Source organism: Geotrypetes seraphini, chromosome 8 (genome assembly GCF_902459505.1).
Source record: "Geotrypetes seraphini chromosome 8, aGeoSer1.1, whole genome shotgun sequence".
Classification (NCBI taxonomy): Eukaryota; Metazoa; Chordata; class Amphibia; order Gymnophiona; family Dermophiidae; genus Geotrypetes; species Geotrypetes seraphini.
In genome coordinates this window covers 162,044,089-162,060,750 of record NC_047091.1, presented here as the reverse complement: position 1 = coordinate 162,060,750, position 16,662 = coordinate 162,044,089, and the positions used below count along the sequence as shown (strand labels likewise).

The 16,662-nt window shown below is 42.1% G+C and overlaps 1 protein-coding gene across 4 annotated transcripts in view; it reads left to right on the top strand.

The window, feature by feature from the left end:
* HECTD4 (HECT domain E3 ubiquitin protein ligase 4) overlaps positions 1-16,662 on the top strand; it is a 492,696-nt gene that overhangs the window by 384,230 nt on the left and 91,804 nt on the right. For all 4 annotated transcript variants that reach the window (XM_033956861.1, XM_033956860.1, XM_033956862.1 and 1 more), the window contains 3 exons: positions 5,515-5,720; positions 7,900-8,030; positions 14,902-15,107. In XM_033956861.1, coding sequence (XP_033812752.1) covers positions 5,515-5,720; positions 7,900-8,030; positions 14,902-15,107 — 543 coding nt within the window. The remainder of the gene's footprint in view (positions 1-5,514; positions 5,721-7,899; positions 8,031-14,901; positions 15,108-16,662) is intronic.

Below are 16,662 nucleotides of genomic sequence, written 5' to 3'. Positions count from 1 at the left end.
ACGACTACTTCAGAAAATTGCGAGCCATGGAATTGAGGGAGAAATACTCACGTGGATTAAAAACTGGCTGGAACATAGGAAACAGAGAGTGGGGGTGAATGGGCAATACTCAGAATGGAAGAGCGTCACCAGTGGGGTGCCGCAGAGCTCGGTGCTTGGACCCATACTCTTCAACATCTTTATAAACGATCTGGATATAGATACGACAAGCGAGGTGATTAAATTTGCGGATGACACAAAGTTATTCAGAGTAGTGAAGACACGGGGGATTGCGAAGATTTACAACATGACATAACCAGACTCTAGGAATGGGCATCGACATGGCAGATGAGATTCAACGTGGATAAATGTAAAGTAATGCATGTCGGTAAGAAAAATCTCAGGCAAGAGTACAGGATGTCCGGGGTGGTACTTGGAGAGACCTCCCAGGAAAGGGACTTGGGAGTTCTGATCGACAAGTCGATGAAGCCATGCAAACATTGTGCAGTGGCGGCAAAAAGGGCGAACAGAATGCTAGGAATAATTAGGAAGGGGATCACGAACAGGTCGGAGAAGGTTATCATGCCGCTGTACCGGGCTATGGTGCGCCCTCACCTGGAGTACTGCGTCCAGCACTGGTTGCCGTACATGAAGAAGGACATATTAATACTCGAAAGGGTCCAGAGAAGAGCAACTAAGGGGTTGGAGGAGCTGCCGTACGGTGACAGATTAGAGAAACTGGGCCTCTTCTCCCTAGAACAGAGGAGATTGAGAGGGGACATGATCGAAACATTCAAGATACTGAAGGGGATAGATTTAGTAGATAAGGACAGGTAGGGAGAACAAGAGGGCACTCTTTAAAGTTGAAAGGGGATAGATTCTGTACAAACGTAAGCAAGTTCTTCTTCACCCAGAGAGTGGTGTAAAACTGGAATGCTCTCCCTGAGGCTATCGTAGGGGAAAACAATCTCCAGGGATTCAAGACAAAGTTAGACAAGTTCCTACTGAACAAGGTCGTACGCTAGTAAGGCTAGTCTCAGGGCACTGGTCTTTGACCAAAAAGGCCGCCACGTGAGCGGACTGCTGGGCACGATGGACCACTGGTCTGACCCAACAGCGGCATCTCTTATGTTCTTATGGTTCAGGTAAATCTCTTACATCTTCTTCCGTAAAGACCAAAGCAAAGAATTCATTCAGTCTTTCCGCTATGGCCTTATCCTCCCTGAGCGCCCCTTTTGCTCCTTGATCATCCAACAGTCCCACAGATTCCCTCACAGGTTTTCTGCTTCTGATGTACCTTAAAAAATTGCTGAGTTTTTGCCTCTTATGCAAGTTTCTCTTCATATTCTTTCTTAACTGTCTTTATCAATGCTTTGCATCTAACTTGCTAGTGCTTGTGTTTCTTCTTCTTTTCTTCATTCAGATCCTTTTTCCATTCTTTAAATGATTTTTTGGCTCTTATAGCCTCTTTCGCTTCACCTTTTAACCATGCCAGTTCTCGTTTCCTCTTCTTTCCACCTTTATGAACATGGAATACATCTGGTCTGGGCTTCCACAATAACATCCATGCCTGGTTTACAGTCCTAACCTTTGCAACTGACCTTTTTAGCTTCTTTTTTACCATTTTCCTCATTTTATCATAGTCGCCATTTCAAAAATTAAACGCACCTACAGTAGATTCCTTTTGCAACATTACTCCCGGTATCAGCTCAAATTTGATCACGTTATGATCACTATTTCCCAGTGGACCAAACACAGTTAACTCCTGTACTATGTCTTGCATTCTACTAAGGACCAAATCCAAAATAGCACCCCCTCTTGTCGGTTCCCAGACCAGTTGCTCCAAGAAGCAGTCATTTATGACATCTAGGAATTTTACCTCCCTAGCACTCCCCGATGTAACATTCAACCAGTCAGTGTTGGGGTAATTGAAATCATTTTTTCTGCTCACTGTTGACTTTGTTTGAGACTTTGAGGATGCACTGCATTTTTTACTCACACGCTTGAACTTTGAAATTTGGCATGCTAATAATTTTGGGTGGCTCTGTTGAGGGCTCCTACAGTGTTTTTCTCATTGCTGATAAGTTGCCACACGTGTGTTTGTGACTTTACCTGCTTTGGTCTTATAAGTGGAGTTTTTTTGCAATATGAAGCTGAACTGAGGCTTTTTCTTCACTTTTATCTCCTTTTTTTCTTTTGTTTGAGTGGGTGTGTACACAGTGTGTGTGAGTATAGTGCAGTGGGCCTTGCAGTGTCTTGGGGAGGTCCCCTGTGGTTCCTGATAGGACATAATTTGAGAATCCTAGTGATTCTCATGGAGATGATGCGGTATATAAACTTAAGGTTTAGATTAGATTAGATTATATATGTCCTTACCTTAGATATTTTGAGTACGGTAATTGAAATCACCCGTTATTATAGTGTTGCCCATTTCTCCAGCTTTCCTAATCTCTGAAAACATTTCTTCATCTGTCTGCTCATTTTGTCCCGGGGGACAGTAGTATAACCCTACTTTTATATTCCTTCCCTTCACACATGGAATTTCTATCCATAAGGATTCCACACTGCTATCTATGTCATGCAGAATGTTTATTTGTTTTGATTCAATTCCCTCTTTAACATATAGCGCAACCCCCCCCCCCTCCAGTTTGATCTACTCTATCCTTGCGATATAATTTGTACCCAGGTAACACAGTGTCCCATTGATTGTCCTCCTTCCACCAGGTCTCCGAAATGCCTATTATATCTACCTCATCATTCAGGGCTATATACTCTAACTCTCTTATTTTATTTTTAGGCTTCAAGCATTTGTACACAGACACTTTAAATTGTATTTTTTCCTTGCAACTACAGGCTGCCTTCCTCTTAAACCTTCCTGGCTTTCTTTCACCATTATTGGAACCTCTCTACTGGGACTCCCTAAATATCCTGTTTCAATAGTATCCTCCAAGGATACCTCACACCAAACCATCTGTTCCTGGGCGACTGTCGGCTTTCCGCCCACATCTCAGTTTAAAAGCTGCTCTATCTCCTTTTTAAACATTAGTGCTAGCATCCTGGTTCCATCCCTACACCATTGTCTCAACCACGCATTGAGACTTTGGAGCTCTACCTGCCTCTTGGGTCCTGTGCGTGGAACTGGAAGCATTTCTGAAAATGCAACCCTGGAGGATCTGGATTTCAGCTTTCTACCAAAGAACCTAAATTTGGCTTCTAGAACCTCCCTCCCACATTTTCCTATGTCATTGGTACCTACATGTACCAGGACAGCTGGCTCCTCCCAAGCACTATCTAAAATCCTATCTATGTGATGCGTGAGGTCCACCGCCTTCGCACCAGGCAGGCAAGTGGCCAGGCAATCCTCATGCCCACAAGCAACCCAACTATCTACAGATACTATAAATGTGAGCGGGATACAAATGATACACAGCATAATAGACAGCATAGAAGGACATTCAAATGACATTGAAATGATACTCAAGGTGTCAGCATAGTACAAGGGGAGCACCTTAACAGGCATGCTAAAATAACAGGCATGCTTAAATAACATAGATATGATGCTAACACTGTTCATATAATATACATCTTATTAGGTAGTTGAGGGGGCGAGAGCAGTTGAGAAAAATAGCAAAGACAAAGTAATTGGAAAAAGTAGAAGATGGGTGATCAAACTGTAGAGAAATTATCTGTACAGTTTTATATATATATATATATATATATATACAGGTTTTATATATATAAGGATCTGATCTAAGTTAGCGTGCAGCAAGCTGGTCTAAGTTAGCGTGCAGCAAGCTAGTCTAAGTACGGAGTGGGTATACTGTATTCCCGTTTTCTTACTTTACTATTTCCAAAACATTCAAAGCAATAAACAAAATAAAATATAGAACAAGATTAAATATAAATTGAAAACCTCAACACCCTACTCCAAGCTACACATTCATTGCTTTAGGAGTAATAAAGCACAGGGTGGAGAATATAGCTTGATTTTGGCCCCCCAGACTCAAAATTTTTTTTAAAATTGTATTTTCCTTGAAACTACTTTAATTACCTTACCGCAGCGGTCTCAAACACGCGGCCCCCCCCCCCAGGGACTATTTTGCGGCCCGCAATCTGTCCTCTCCACTTCACAAGTTTTCCGATTGTGGAGAGGACAATCGCGTACACACCACGACTGCAGCTTGCCTAAAGCAGGGGTCCCCAATCTGCTTTCCTTCCCTTCTCACTGCCCTCCCTCAAGCCACCGCAATCGGGGAACAGGCCAGCGCCGAGGTCTTAGCTCTCCCTGCTTATCTTCTCCAGCTCGGAGCCGACCAATTCTCGCCACCCAACGTCAATTCTAACGTCGGGGAGGAAGTTCCGGGTCAGCCAATCGCTGCCTGGCTGGCCTGGAATTTCCTCTCCGACGTTAGAATTGTCTTCGGGTGGCGAGAATTGGTCGGCTCTGTGCTGGGGAAGATAAGCAGGGAGAGCTAAGACCTCGGTGCTGGCCTGTTCCCCAATGGTGGTGGCTTGGAGGAGGGCAGGGAGAAATAAAGAAAGAAAGGGGGGGACAGGGAGACAGAAAGAAAGAAGGGAGACGGGACACAGACAGAAAGGGGCATGGAGAGAGAAAGACAGAAAGGAGGCACGGAGAGAGAGAGAAAGAAGGGGGCAGGGTGAAAGAAATAAAAAGTTGGGGGATGGAAGGAGGCAGATGCCAAACCAGGGGAAAGGAAGGAAGGAAGGAGGGAGGGAGAGAAAGGAAAGAAAAAGATGTCAGACCATGGAAATAGGGACGGAAGAAGAGAGAGATAGAAGGTAAGACAAGACATAGAAATGTAGATTTTGTAAAGAAAGCAGAAAAATTGAATATTAAGTTAATGCCAAAGATGGATGCAAGGCAGAAAGTGAAGACAGAGAGAAAAATAGTCAAAGGACAAGAAGGCTATGGAAACAGTTAAAAGCACAGAAAAATAGTCACCAGCCAACAAAGGTAGGGAAAATGATTTTATTTTCAATATAGTGATTGAAATGTGTCAGTTTTGAGAAAGGAAAGATATTAAACTTTAAATGTGAGGGCTGCAGAAAAATTAGGGTACTTGGAGGGCCGCAGAAAAAATAGTTAATGACAATTTTGCATATGATAAAACTCTTTATAGTTTATAAATCTTTCCTTTAACTGTTAAAGGAAAGATTTATAAACTATAGAGTTTTACCTCATGCAAAGTTGTCATTTCTTTAGGAAGACATTAACTATTTTTTCTGCAGCCCTCCAAGTACCTACAAATCCAAAATGTGGCCCCACTAAGGGTTTGAGTTTGAGACTACTGCCTTAAAGCTTTAAAAACATCCTACCTTGCTAGAAACTGCAAAGGTGAGGCATCTGTTTCCTAAAACATGACAGTTCCTGGAAAGAAGGCTAAATCCTGCACTGGAGTTTGTTTTATGTTTCACTTAAAGATTTTATTTGACCTTTTTGTTTTTTTATGAGTTCTTAGTGGATGAGTGAGTCGCTGATTAAATGCTACATGCTATTTTGGTTTTGCTTCACAGATGGCACCATCAGATCAAGTAGTATTCTTCTGGCCCAATCTCTGCAACATAGCATCCACTCCCAGAACTGTTCCTCCACAGATCTTTTTTACCAAGGCAATGCTCATGCTATCCGAGAATGGCTTACTGTAGCCATTACGCGGACTTTACATCAGGGAGAAGAATCTCTAATGGACCTAACCAAACAAATATGTTCTTTCCTGCAGGTAAATTTGCAGATATTTCATTTGGTATATTTTTAATAGCTTTACTTATACTTTACTATTCTGGAGTGTGGTGTGGGGGCTTGCAGTCCAAAGCATATGTGGTATGTTTTTTGTTTTCAGTCCCATAGGCACAAAGCACATTTTAAAAGTGAAAGCCTCTGTGGTATTTCACTTTGAAAATTCAGTTTATTCTATTTCATTTTATTTCATTTCTAAAAGGAAGTAAAATGGTTCACAAAAGTTACCACAAGTGTAATTTGACAAGTTAAAAAATCAGTGGAAAAGGTGCCTATTAATTCACTGCCCAGTTTAGGTTCTCTTCTACAACCATGTCTGAAAGACAATCAAATTACCTTCCCAGACGATGTAAAAACATAAGCAACTGAATCTTTGGGCAGGATTACCAAAACCAGAATGTTGTCCCTTTTTATACTTTTAATAAAAAAATTTAAATAAAAAAAATCATAAGTGTTTGAGACTTAAACAAATGAGGACAGAGCCTATGGGGACAGGGACAAACTTTGTCCCTGTGTCATTCTCTGCTCTTCTAGGAAGGTAAGCCAGAACACCAGATTCTTTTGGTAAACGCATGGTCATAAATAGAATTGCTGAAACAGTTTTTCAGAGTATGAGGAATTCCTCCCTCAGGATGAACTCAAAGAATTCCGTTAGTTATCCAAAAACTTGTTCAGTATGAGAGAGTTCCTAGCTAGAGGCATATTTTTTTAGTTTCAAAGTTTTCCAAGTATTATTTAAAATTTGATATATCGCTTAAAAAGTTGGCTAAGCGGTGTACAAACTCTATGAACAGATAAAATCAAGGGGGGCATAATTAGACAACGGACTTAAATGACATATTAAAAACATTGAAACATGGGGGAAAGGGGGAGAAATACCATTGGCTAAAGGAAAGAGAGACATTGAATAAGGTTTCGAGAACTACAAAACGAACAACCAAAAAGAAACGAAGTACAAGGATGTTCCAGCAGATAATACAGGAAAGATATGTTAACACATTATGACAAAAGTATCAGACCCCTCAGATCCAGAGTGCAGCTAACTGACACCCATGGGCATTGACAGATGCCGGATAAATGTAGATTCTGGTTGCTTGAGAGTTGCTATTAAAAATAGGCCTAACCATCACTAATAATAAAACCCTAAGCACACATGCGCACTCCTACCTGTGTGATCCGTAGCTCTGTGGCTGGCAGAGAAACTGTTAAGCATCCAGTAGCGGTTACTGTGTGCCGATTGCCCTTTCCAACACAACGCGTGATTAAAAAAAAAAAATGGTAGGTGGGAGAAGGGGCACGATAATTGACAGACTGATATAAATAGAGACACACACACTGAAAGATAGGTAGGTGGGAGTGAAAGAGACACACAGAAGGACAGGGGGCCAGGGAGAGAGATTAAAAGAAAAAAAAGCAGACAGCGGCCAAGGAGAGAGAGAGACAGCAAAAAAAGAAAGACAGGCAGCGACTAAGGAGAGAGAAAGAAAGAAAGACAAACATACACATCTATTCTAGCACCTGTTAATGTAAGGGGCTTAAAGACTAGTAATATACCATAAACTGCCATACTAATGCCATACCATAAACTGTTCAGACAAACTACCAGACATGTGGTAAACAAAGCGTGGGCGTACTCAGGTGTGGCATGCCAAGTTTACATTTAAATTTCCATAGGAAACTGATTTTATTTTCAATTTTATTTAAAGTATTACAGTATTTCTTTTATTTTTTTCTGGTTGCTTGAGTTCCGATTAACAGAGAGTCTACTGTATTAAGTTTTTCCAATGAAAGGTATCACATTATCCCCCCTTTTACAAAACTGAGGAAGCGGTTTTTAGAGCTGTATATTCATTAGGGATATCTTGAATGCTCTTTTCTGCTCCCAACGCTCATAGGAACTCTGAGTGTCGGGAGCAGCGCAGAGCTTTCAGCGTGCCGGCTGGTGCTAAGAACTGCTTTTGTAGTTTTGTAAAAGGGGAGGTATTTTTTGTTTGTTTGTTTGTTAGCCTTTATTTTTTGCATTCAAGTGTATGAATATGACAAGTATACTATGTTCCTTTTATAACTTTCTTGTGATTATAAACCTTCTAGATTTTAGAATAGAAAATTGCAAGGTTTTTTTGTTGTAATTACAAGAAGTATACGTGTTTTTTCTTCCTCAGAATGCTCCTGAACAGTTTCCTTCTGAAGACTTCCCAATTTCAGAATCTAAAGTCAGCATGGATGTTAATTTTCCTGGTGCTACATTTGTCATTGTGTCTTGTAAGGAAAGCCAATCGGGATTTCGCAAAGAGTGAGTCATTTAAATAAGTGTGTATATGTGTGTAATAGCCAGTAGCGTACCAAGGGGGGGGGGCAGTCCGCCCCGGGTGCAGCCTTAGGGGGGGTGCACAGCTGGCCCCGTCCTTATTGCGCTCCCATCCTCCCAGCGAAAGCAGCATCGGCGCCATTACCGAAAAAGGTAATGGCGCCAGGCCTTGGAGCACTGAAGCAGACCGCTCAGTACTCAATCAGTACTGAATCAGGTACTCAAGCATTTTCCCTCTCTGTCCCGGTGGGCTCATAATCTATCTAACGTACCTGAGGCAGACTGCTTCTCCCCCCTCCCAGCCGAACCCCCGCTGACCCTCCTTTCTCTCCCCCCCAAGTGAACCTTTCCGACCTTCCCAGCGAAAGCAGGAAACCTCCGTCCAGTAGCGTCAGCTGCTTCTCTGCTTTCTCCTCCCTCTGCCGCATCACTGATGACATCATCAGTGACGCGGCAGAGGGAGGAGAAAGCCGAGAAGCAGCTGACGCTACTGGAAGGAGGTTTGCTGCTCTCGCTGGGAGGGTCGGAAAGATTCACTGGGGGGGGGTAGATAGGAGGGTCAGTAGGGGTTCGGCTGGGAGGGGGGAGAAGCGGTCTGCCTCAGGTACGTTAGATAGATTATGAGCCCACCGGGACAGAGAGGGAAAATGCTTGAGTACCTGATTGTAAAAACCGCTTAGATAACCTTGATAAGCGGTATATCAAATCCTAATAAACTTGAAACTTGAACTTCAGTACTCCATTACCTTCTTCGGGCAGCAGCAGCTTTTACAATTTGCTGCTGTTGCTGGCTTCAGGCCTTCCTCTCTGCCGGGTCCTGCCTACTTCCTGTTTTCATGAAGACAGGGCCCGACAGAGAGGAAGGCCTGAAGCGGGCAACAGCAGTGAATTGTGAATGTTGCTGCTGCCCGATGAAGTTCAGGACATCAGGACATGGGGGAAGGAGCAGGGAGAAATCGGCTGCTGGCTTGGGGGGGAGGGTAGGGAAAGAATCATGGAAGTGGAGAAATTGGCACCATGGCTTTGTGGGGGCTAGGGGGAGAGAGAAAGAAAGGCAAAAATAAAGAGGGAGGCCAGGGGGAGAGAGAAAGAAAGGCAGAAAGAAAGAGGGGGTCAGGGGGAGAGAGAAAGAAAGGCAGAAAGAAAGAGGGGGACCAGGGGGAGAGAGAAAGAAAGGCAGAAATAAAGAGGGGGTCAAGGGGGAGAAATAGAAAGGCAGAAAGAAAGAGGAGGGCCAGGGGGAGAGAGAAATAAAGAGGGGGGCCAGGGGAGAGAGAATGAAAGGCAGAAATAAAGAGGGGGGCCAGGGGAGAGAGAAAGAAAGGCAGAAATAAAGAGGGGAGCCAGGGGGAGAGAGAAAGAAAGAGGAGGGGGGGGCAGGAGAAGAAAGAAGAAGGACCAGAGACTCATGAAATCACCAGACAAAAAGGTAGGAAAAATGATTTTATTTTCAACTTAGTGATCAATATGTGTCCGTTTTGAGAATTTATATCTGCTCTCTATATTTTGCACTATGGCCCCCTTTTACTAAACCGCAATAGTGTTTTTTAGCGCAGGGAGCCTATGAGCGTCGAGAGAAGCGTGGGGCATTCAGCGCAGCTCCCTGCGCTAAAAACCGCTATCGCGGTTTAGTAAAAAGGGAGGGGGAATATTTGTCTATTTTTGTATAGTTGTTACTGAGGTGACATTGCATAAAGTCATCTGCCTTGACCTCTTTGAAAATCCACGGAATATAAATGATAATTAACATTTTCTCTGCGTACAGCGTGCTTTGTGTTTTTAAAATTTTATTGTTGGTAGATCATTTTGACTTGGCCACAAAGGTAAGGGGGAGGGAGGGAGGGGAGCTGCTGAAAGACATCTAGTAATCCTTGCAGGCTTGACTGTGCAGGGAATTATTTTTGTAAAATCATGTTTTGTTATGTGACTGGCATTATCTAGACTTTAATTTCTATGAATGAATAGAATGAAAATGATATAAAATTACTTGCTTGTTTTTATGTGCGTGCCCTGAAGGAAAGTGGAGAGAGAGTGGGCTGAGGATGCTGAAGGGAAATGGGGAAGAGAGTGGGGAGAAGACGTTGATTTATAAATTGACAATTGTACAGAATATTGTTTCTTTTTATACTTTAATATAAACAATTCAAGGCTTGTGTGGATGGAATCAGTTGGTTTGCAGGGATGGGGACCAAGCTTACGGGGATTAGTCCAATAAAATTGTATTTTTTTATTTCTCATTATTTGTTTTATTTTTATTTGTTAATTTGTAAAGTGGTGATTGTTATGTATCAGTTTTTTCAAATTTACATCTACTGTCTTTATATTTTGCACTGTATTAGAGGACATGTGTTACTGTTTTTAATAATAATAATAATAACTTTATTCTTTAATACCGCATTACCATGGAAGTTCTATGCGGTTAACAGAAGAAGAGACTGTACATTTACAGCGATATTACAATTTCGTTAATATTAGATTTACATTTTGGAAGATACATATTCGGTCAAGTTACCTTTACATTTTTGACAGTAAATATCCTGTGAAGTTATTTTGGCGGCTAGGTTAGTTAGATACAGCAGCGTTACAGATAGCAGTGTTGCATGAGGCGGTAAGGGTCTAGGGGGGGGGAGGTCAGGAGGGAAGGGAGGAGGAGGGAGGGTTAATCAGAGGAACTTGTCAAAGAGGTAGGTTTTGGTTAGTTTCCGGAATGTTTGATAGTGGGGGGAATAGGAGATGAGGGTAGAGAGGCATTTGTTCCATTTGCCCGCTTGGAATGCTAGAGATTGGTCAGGGAATTTTTTGTAGAGGCAGCCCTTCAGGGAGGGAAAGGAGAACAGGAAGGTGTTTCGGGTGCGAGAGGGGCGTGCAATTTCAAGGTGTTCAGATAGGTAGATTGGCGAAGAGCCTGCTAAGGTTTTGAAGCAGAGGCAAGCGAATTTAAAGGTGATTCTTGCCTCCACCGGTAGCCAGTGGAGTTTAGCATAATAGGGGCTAACGTGGTCGTATTTTTTGAGGCCGAAGATGAGGCGGACGGCGGCATTTTGTACTATTCTTAGGCGTTTGATGGTGTTTTTGTAGGCTCCTAGGTATATGATATTACAGTAGTCCAATATGCTTAACATTAATGATTGGACTAGTAAGCGGAAGGAGAGGTGGTCGAAGTGGTGTTTGATAGTGCGAAGTTTCCAGAGGGTAAAGAAGCATTTTTTGATCTGGGCATTGGTATGGTCTTCGAAAGTTAAGCATCTATCTAGGATGACTCCGAGTATTTTTATGGAGGGGTTGATAGGGTAATCTAGGCCGTTCAATTTTATGGAGGTGTTTGATATTTTATGGGTAGGGCTTGCTAAGAAGATTTTGGTTTTTTCAGTGTTCAATTTTAATTTAAATTGTGAGGTCCATTGTTCTAACTTGGTGAGGATGGAGGATGTGAGTTGTTCCGTCTGTAGGGTGAATGAAGTGGTGTTGCATTGTATCCAGGGTCTGGTTTCTTGGCGGTTCAGTTTAACTTTTGTCTACATATTTCTATTTTTAGTTTGTGATTATTCCATATTGGGCGAGGGTGTATCTCTGTTCTGTGTGTATTAAAAGAACATAGTTTTCAGTTGGCATTGACTACAGGATCAGTTGACTGTGCGGGATCTGGCTTGTTTAGTTTTACAATGTATGTGTTGGTGTTCTAGTGCTCACTGCAGTGTTTAAGATGCTGCATTTTCTTAGGTACACTCTTGTTGTGCAATATGTGGATTGTTACTAAAAATCATATTTTTCATATAGATGGGGGGGTGTCAAAAATGATGGGCCCCGGGTACCACATACCCTAGGTACGCCACTGGTAATAGCTGTTAGATAATTCACAACTTGGAGACCAAGTAAGGTGGCCAGTTCTGCGTGTGTATGTGTACATGTCCATATGATGGATAGATAAATATAGTACATATATGATCTGGATTTAACAACACAGTTATGATACCACCGTCAACAAACATCCAAATAAAGAACCCTACTCCACAACATTAAGCCAATTCAAAACAATCCCTTACGACAACCTAAGCAAAGCAGTAGGCATTCTCTGTCCCGCAAACATCACTCCTGACCCATGTCCCTCCACTCTTCTCCTGTCAGTCAGAGAAGAATTCCCCCAGTCTCATTCTACCTCTGACTAATCCTTAAAAAACCTTCTCTAAACCAAGCAACTTCAGATCTGTCCTAAACCTACCATTCTTATCTAAAATCCTTCAAGAATTCACATGCAAGCAAGCCGCCCTCTTCAAATACTAGTCGGGCTTTAGGAAATTCCACAGCATAGAAACGGTCTTATTTGACATAATTGACAACTATTGGAAACACATAGGCATAGAAGATGATGCTACAAGACCTAAACGCTGCATTTGACACCATCAGCCATCCTCTTCTCTTGAGTAGATTGGCAGAAATTGGAATCGGCAGCCTGGCCCTAAAGTGGTTCTCATCCTTCCTAAGCAAAGATCCCAACAGATACAACTGGTCTCAACCATATCAAAACCTGAACCTCTCCACTAGAGCATTCCGCAGGGGGCCTTACCTCCTTAACCTTTATATTAGATCCATTCTTGATATTGCCACAAAGTATCAGATACAAATCCATTCCTCCCACTAGGAAAAAAATGAAACACCCAAATTACAAAACTTCTTAACCCAGAAATCAAACAGTGGATGACCTTAAACTCCAACTGAATGCGTCCAAAACAGATATTTTGGATACGCTATGAATATTGTACCTACCTTCTGGGACTCAACCCCACTATCAGTCAAGGACAAAGCATTGGAGTGATACTCGATGCCAACTTGTCACTCTCTGATCAAGACTCCCAGGTTGTCTCAACCTCATTCTATTACCTATGACAACTATGTAAAATCAGAGTATTTTTCACTGAAGCAGAATTTGCAGAACTCCTCTATATCTATGTCTTATCACGAATGGGGACTATTGCAATGCATTATTTGTAGGCCTGTCCAAGAAAAATTACCAACACCTCCAATGCATGCAAAATGCAACAAGTCTAGCTTCTGAAAACCTCAGCGCCCATGACCACATCACCTCAGAACTGGCCTCAATACACTGGCTACCTGTCGACAAGTGCTGCGTATTCAAAGGCATAACCTTTAGCCTTCAGATCCTTCTATAACATGATCCTGGGATACAAGAAAGAAAAGCTACCTACCTACTCACCCAAATGCTTACTAAAATTGCAAGGAAAAATACAGCTGACAGACCCACCTTACAGATCAGTTTTAAATGAAAAATCTCATAAATGCTCATACTCCTACTTCATACCCAAGCTCTAGAACTAAATCCCTCAATCAATCTGTTAGCTCAATACTTTATTAAACTTCAGAAATTCAGTGAAAACTCATATTTTTAGTTCATCTGCAGACCAGCCCTCCTAACCACGAAGCATACACAGAAGTCATAATATGGTGTCCTCTTATCTAATTCCCAATATCAATTCCATTCTATGAACCTTGTAACAATTAAAAATGATGTAACAAATACAAGAGTATCCTGTATTCATATTTATGTAAATTTATATGTAACAAATTATATGTAAATTGATACTGTATATGTTAATCGAAACTGTATAGCTATTGGTATTCATTTCCTACTTATATTCTTTACAATGTTATAATTCACCTGAACATGTCACCCCCTTTATCATTTGATTACTTTCTGTATACAAACCATTACTGTATCATACGATCTTGTATCTTCAACCCAACTATATCCTGTCATCCAGTGGAAACATATATGTATATAAATATAAGAACTACTTGTAACCTATACTTGTAAGAATAGCCTTACTGGGTCATACCTATGGTCCATCAAGCCCAGTAGCCCATTCTCATGGTGGCCAATCCAGGTTACTAGTACCTGACCAAAACCCAAGGTGTAGCAATATTCCATGCTACCAATACAGGGCAAGCAGTGACTTCCCCATGTCTTTCTCAATAACAGACTATGGACTTTTCCTCCAGGAATTTGTCCAAACCTTTCTTAAAACCAGCTACGCTATCCGCTCTTACTACATTCTCTGGCAGTGCGTTCCAGAGCTTAACTATTCTATGAATGAAAAAAAATTTACTCCTATTGGTTTTAAGAGTATTTCCCTGTAATTTCATCGAGTGTCCCCTAGTCTTTGTAATTTTTGATGGAGTGAAAAATCAATCCACTTATATCTGTTCTACTCCACTCAGGATTTTGTAAACTTCAATCATATCTCCCCTCAGCTGTCTTTTTTCCAAGCCGAAGAGCTCTAACCATTTTAGTCTTTTCTCATACGAGAGGAGTTCCATCCCTTTTCCATCTTGGTCCTCTTCTTTGAACTTTTTCTAACGCCACTATATCTTTCTTGAGATAAGGAGACCAGAATTGAACGCAGTACTCCAAATGAGGTCACACCATGGAGTGATACAGGGGCATGTGAACCGTTCTGAGCTCTTATGAAAGGACGGGCTACAAAACCAAATAAATAGTACTGTATCAATTCAGTTGGTTGATTTACTTCAATGTTTAAATGGAAGAAACATTTGGAAAACTGGTTTCACAAAGTATTTATTTATTTGCATTTCTTATATACCACTTCTGTTTGAAGTAGTTTTACATTCAGGTACTCTAAGTATTTCTCCTTTTCTGTCCCAGCAAGCTAACAATCTCTATGGTACCTGGGGAAATGAAGTGTTAAATTACTTGCTTTTTAGTAATCTATTAAACTATCAATATGTTTGTATTGATATTCTGATTACCAACTTAGAGAGAATTTTATGTCCTAAAAAATGTATGTATCAATATAAACATGCTATTCTCTTTACTTTTCAGCTCCTCGCTCTATAAAGCTCCCTGGGCTCGAGTGTTTATGTATGGTCTTGGCCATAAAGTAAAAAGGAATGGCCAGTTAAACCTGATTGAGACGGTGTGCTATCCTCGGGATGCTTCTCCAACCAACACCGGTCTAACCCCCCCACCTACAACCAACCAGTATCCAGCAGCAATCATTCCCACTGACAAAGTTCACATCAAACTAGGTAAACCTTTGTCTTCAGAAGAAAATATCCTATTGCTTGCATGAGTAGTTTTTGATTAAATACTATGGCCTGATGCTCAGCTTCTGATGCACAAAAGAGTACTTCATGGCTGCTACTGATCCATGTAGCACAGTGGTCTCAAACTCAAACCCTTTGCGGGGCCACATTTTGGATTTGTAGGTACTTGGAGGGCCGCAGAAAAAATAGTTATGTCTTATTAAAGAAATGACAATTTTGCATGAGGTTAAACTCTTTATAGTTTATAAAACTTTCCTTTAACAGTTAAAAGGAAAGATATATAAACTATAAAAAGTTTTACCTCATGCAAAATTGTCATTTCTTTAATAAGACATTAACTATTTTTTCTGTGGCCCTCCAAGTACTCTATTTTTTCTGCAGCACTCACATTTAAAGTTTAATATCTTTTCTTTCTCAAAACTGGCACATTTCAATCACTAAATTGAAAATAAAATCATTTTCCTACCTTTGTTTGGTAATTTCATCGGTCTCTGGTTGCACTTTATTCTTCTGACTATGCATCCAATATTTCTTCCCTTCTTTCAGCCTCCTGTATGCTTCCTCTCCTCCAGACCTCATTCCCTCGCCCAACTTTTTCTTTCTTTCTCTGTCTGTCTTTCTCTGATTCTGTGTCCCATTTTTTGCTTTGTTTCTGGCTCTCTGTCCCCCCCTTCTTTCTTTCTTCCTTCCTGCCCTCCCCCATGCCACCGCCGCTGGGAATAGGCTGCTGCCGCTACCGCCATCGGGAACAGGCCGAGATCTCCCTGCTTCTCTTCTCCACGGGGCCGACCAACTCTCGCCGCCTGACATCAATTCTAACGTCAGAAAGGACGTTCCGGGCAGCCAGGCAGCGATTGGCTAGCTAGAACGTCCTCTCGACGTCAGAATTGATGTCGGGTGGCAAGAGTTGGTCGGCCCTGCAGGGAAGAGAAGCAGGGAGATCAAAGAACACGGTGCCGGCCTGTTCCCCGATGGCAGCGGTGAGAAGGGAAGGGAAGCAGGTATGGCACCACTGCTCTAGACGAGCTGTGAGCCGCACTCTAGTGGAGGGTGGCCAGCTGTGCACCCGGGGCGGACCGCCCCCCCTTGGTACGCCACTGGAGCAGCAGTGTGTCTGGCCGGCTCATTCCATTCAAAGCCGTGGGTGGTGGCTCCTTGCGAGATCCGCTCCTGCATCTGAAGCCTCTCTGATGTTCTGATGTCAAAGAGGCTTCTGATTCAGGAGTGGATAGTTCAAGGAGCCGCCAACCTGCGGTTTTGAATGGAACGAGCCGGCCAGACACGCTGCTGCTCCAAAAGGAAGAAAATGATCCAGTCCAGACCGCAGGCCACAAATAAAACCTGGAGAGCCACATGCGGTCCACGGGCCACATGTTTGAGACCGCTGATGTAGCACAAAAGAGTACTCCATGATTGATGCCGATCCTTGTAGCAGCCACAAGAACCTTATGCAAATACATTACAGGGAGCTCATTAATATTCTTATTAACTCTTCGTGTAATGCACTAAAGGAAAGGCCCCCCCCTTATGGAGGAAT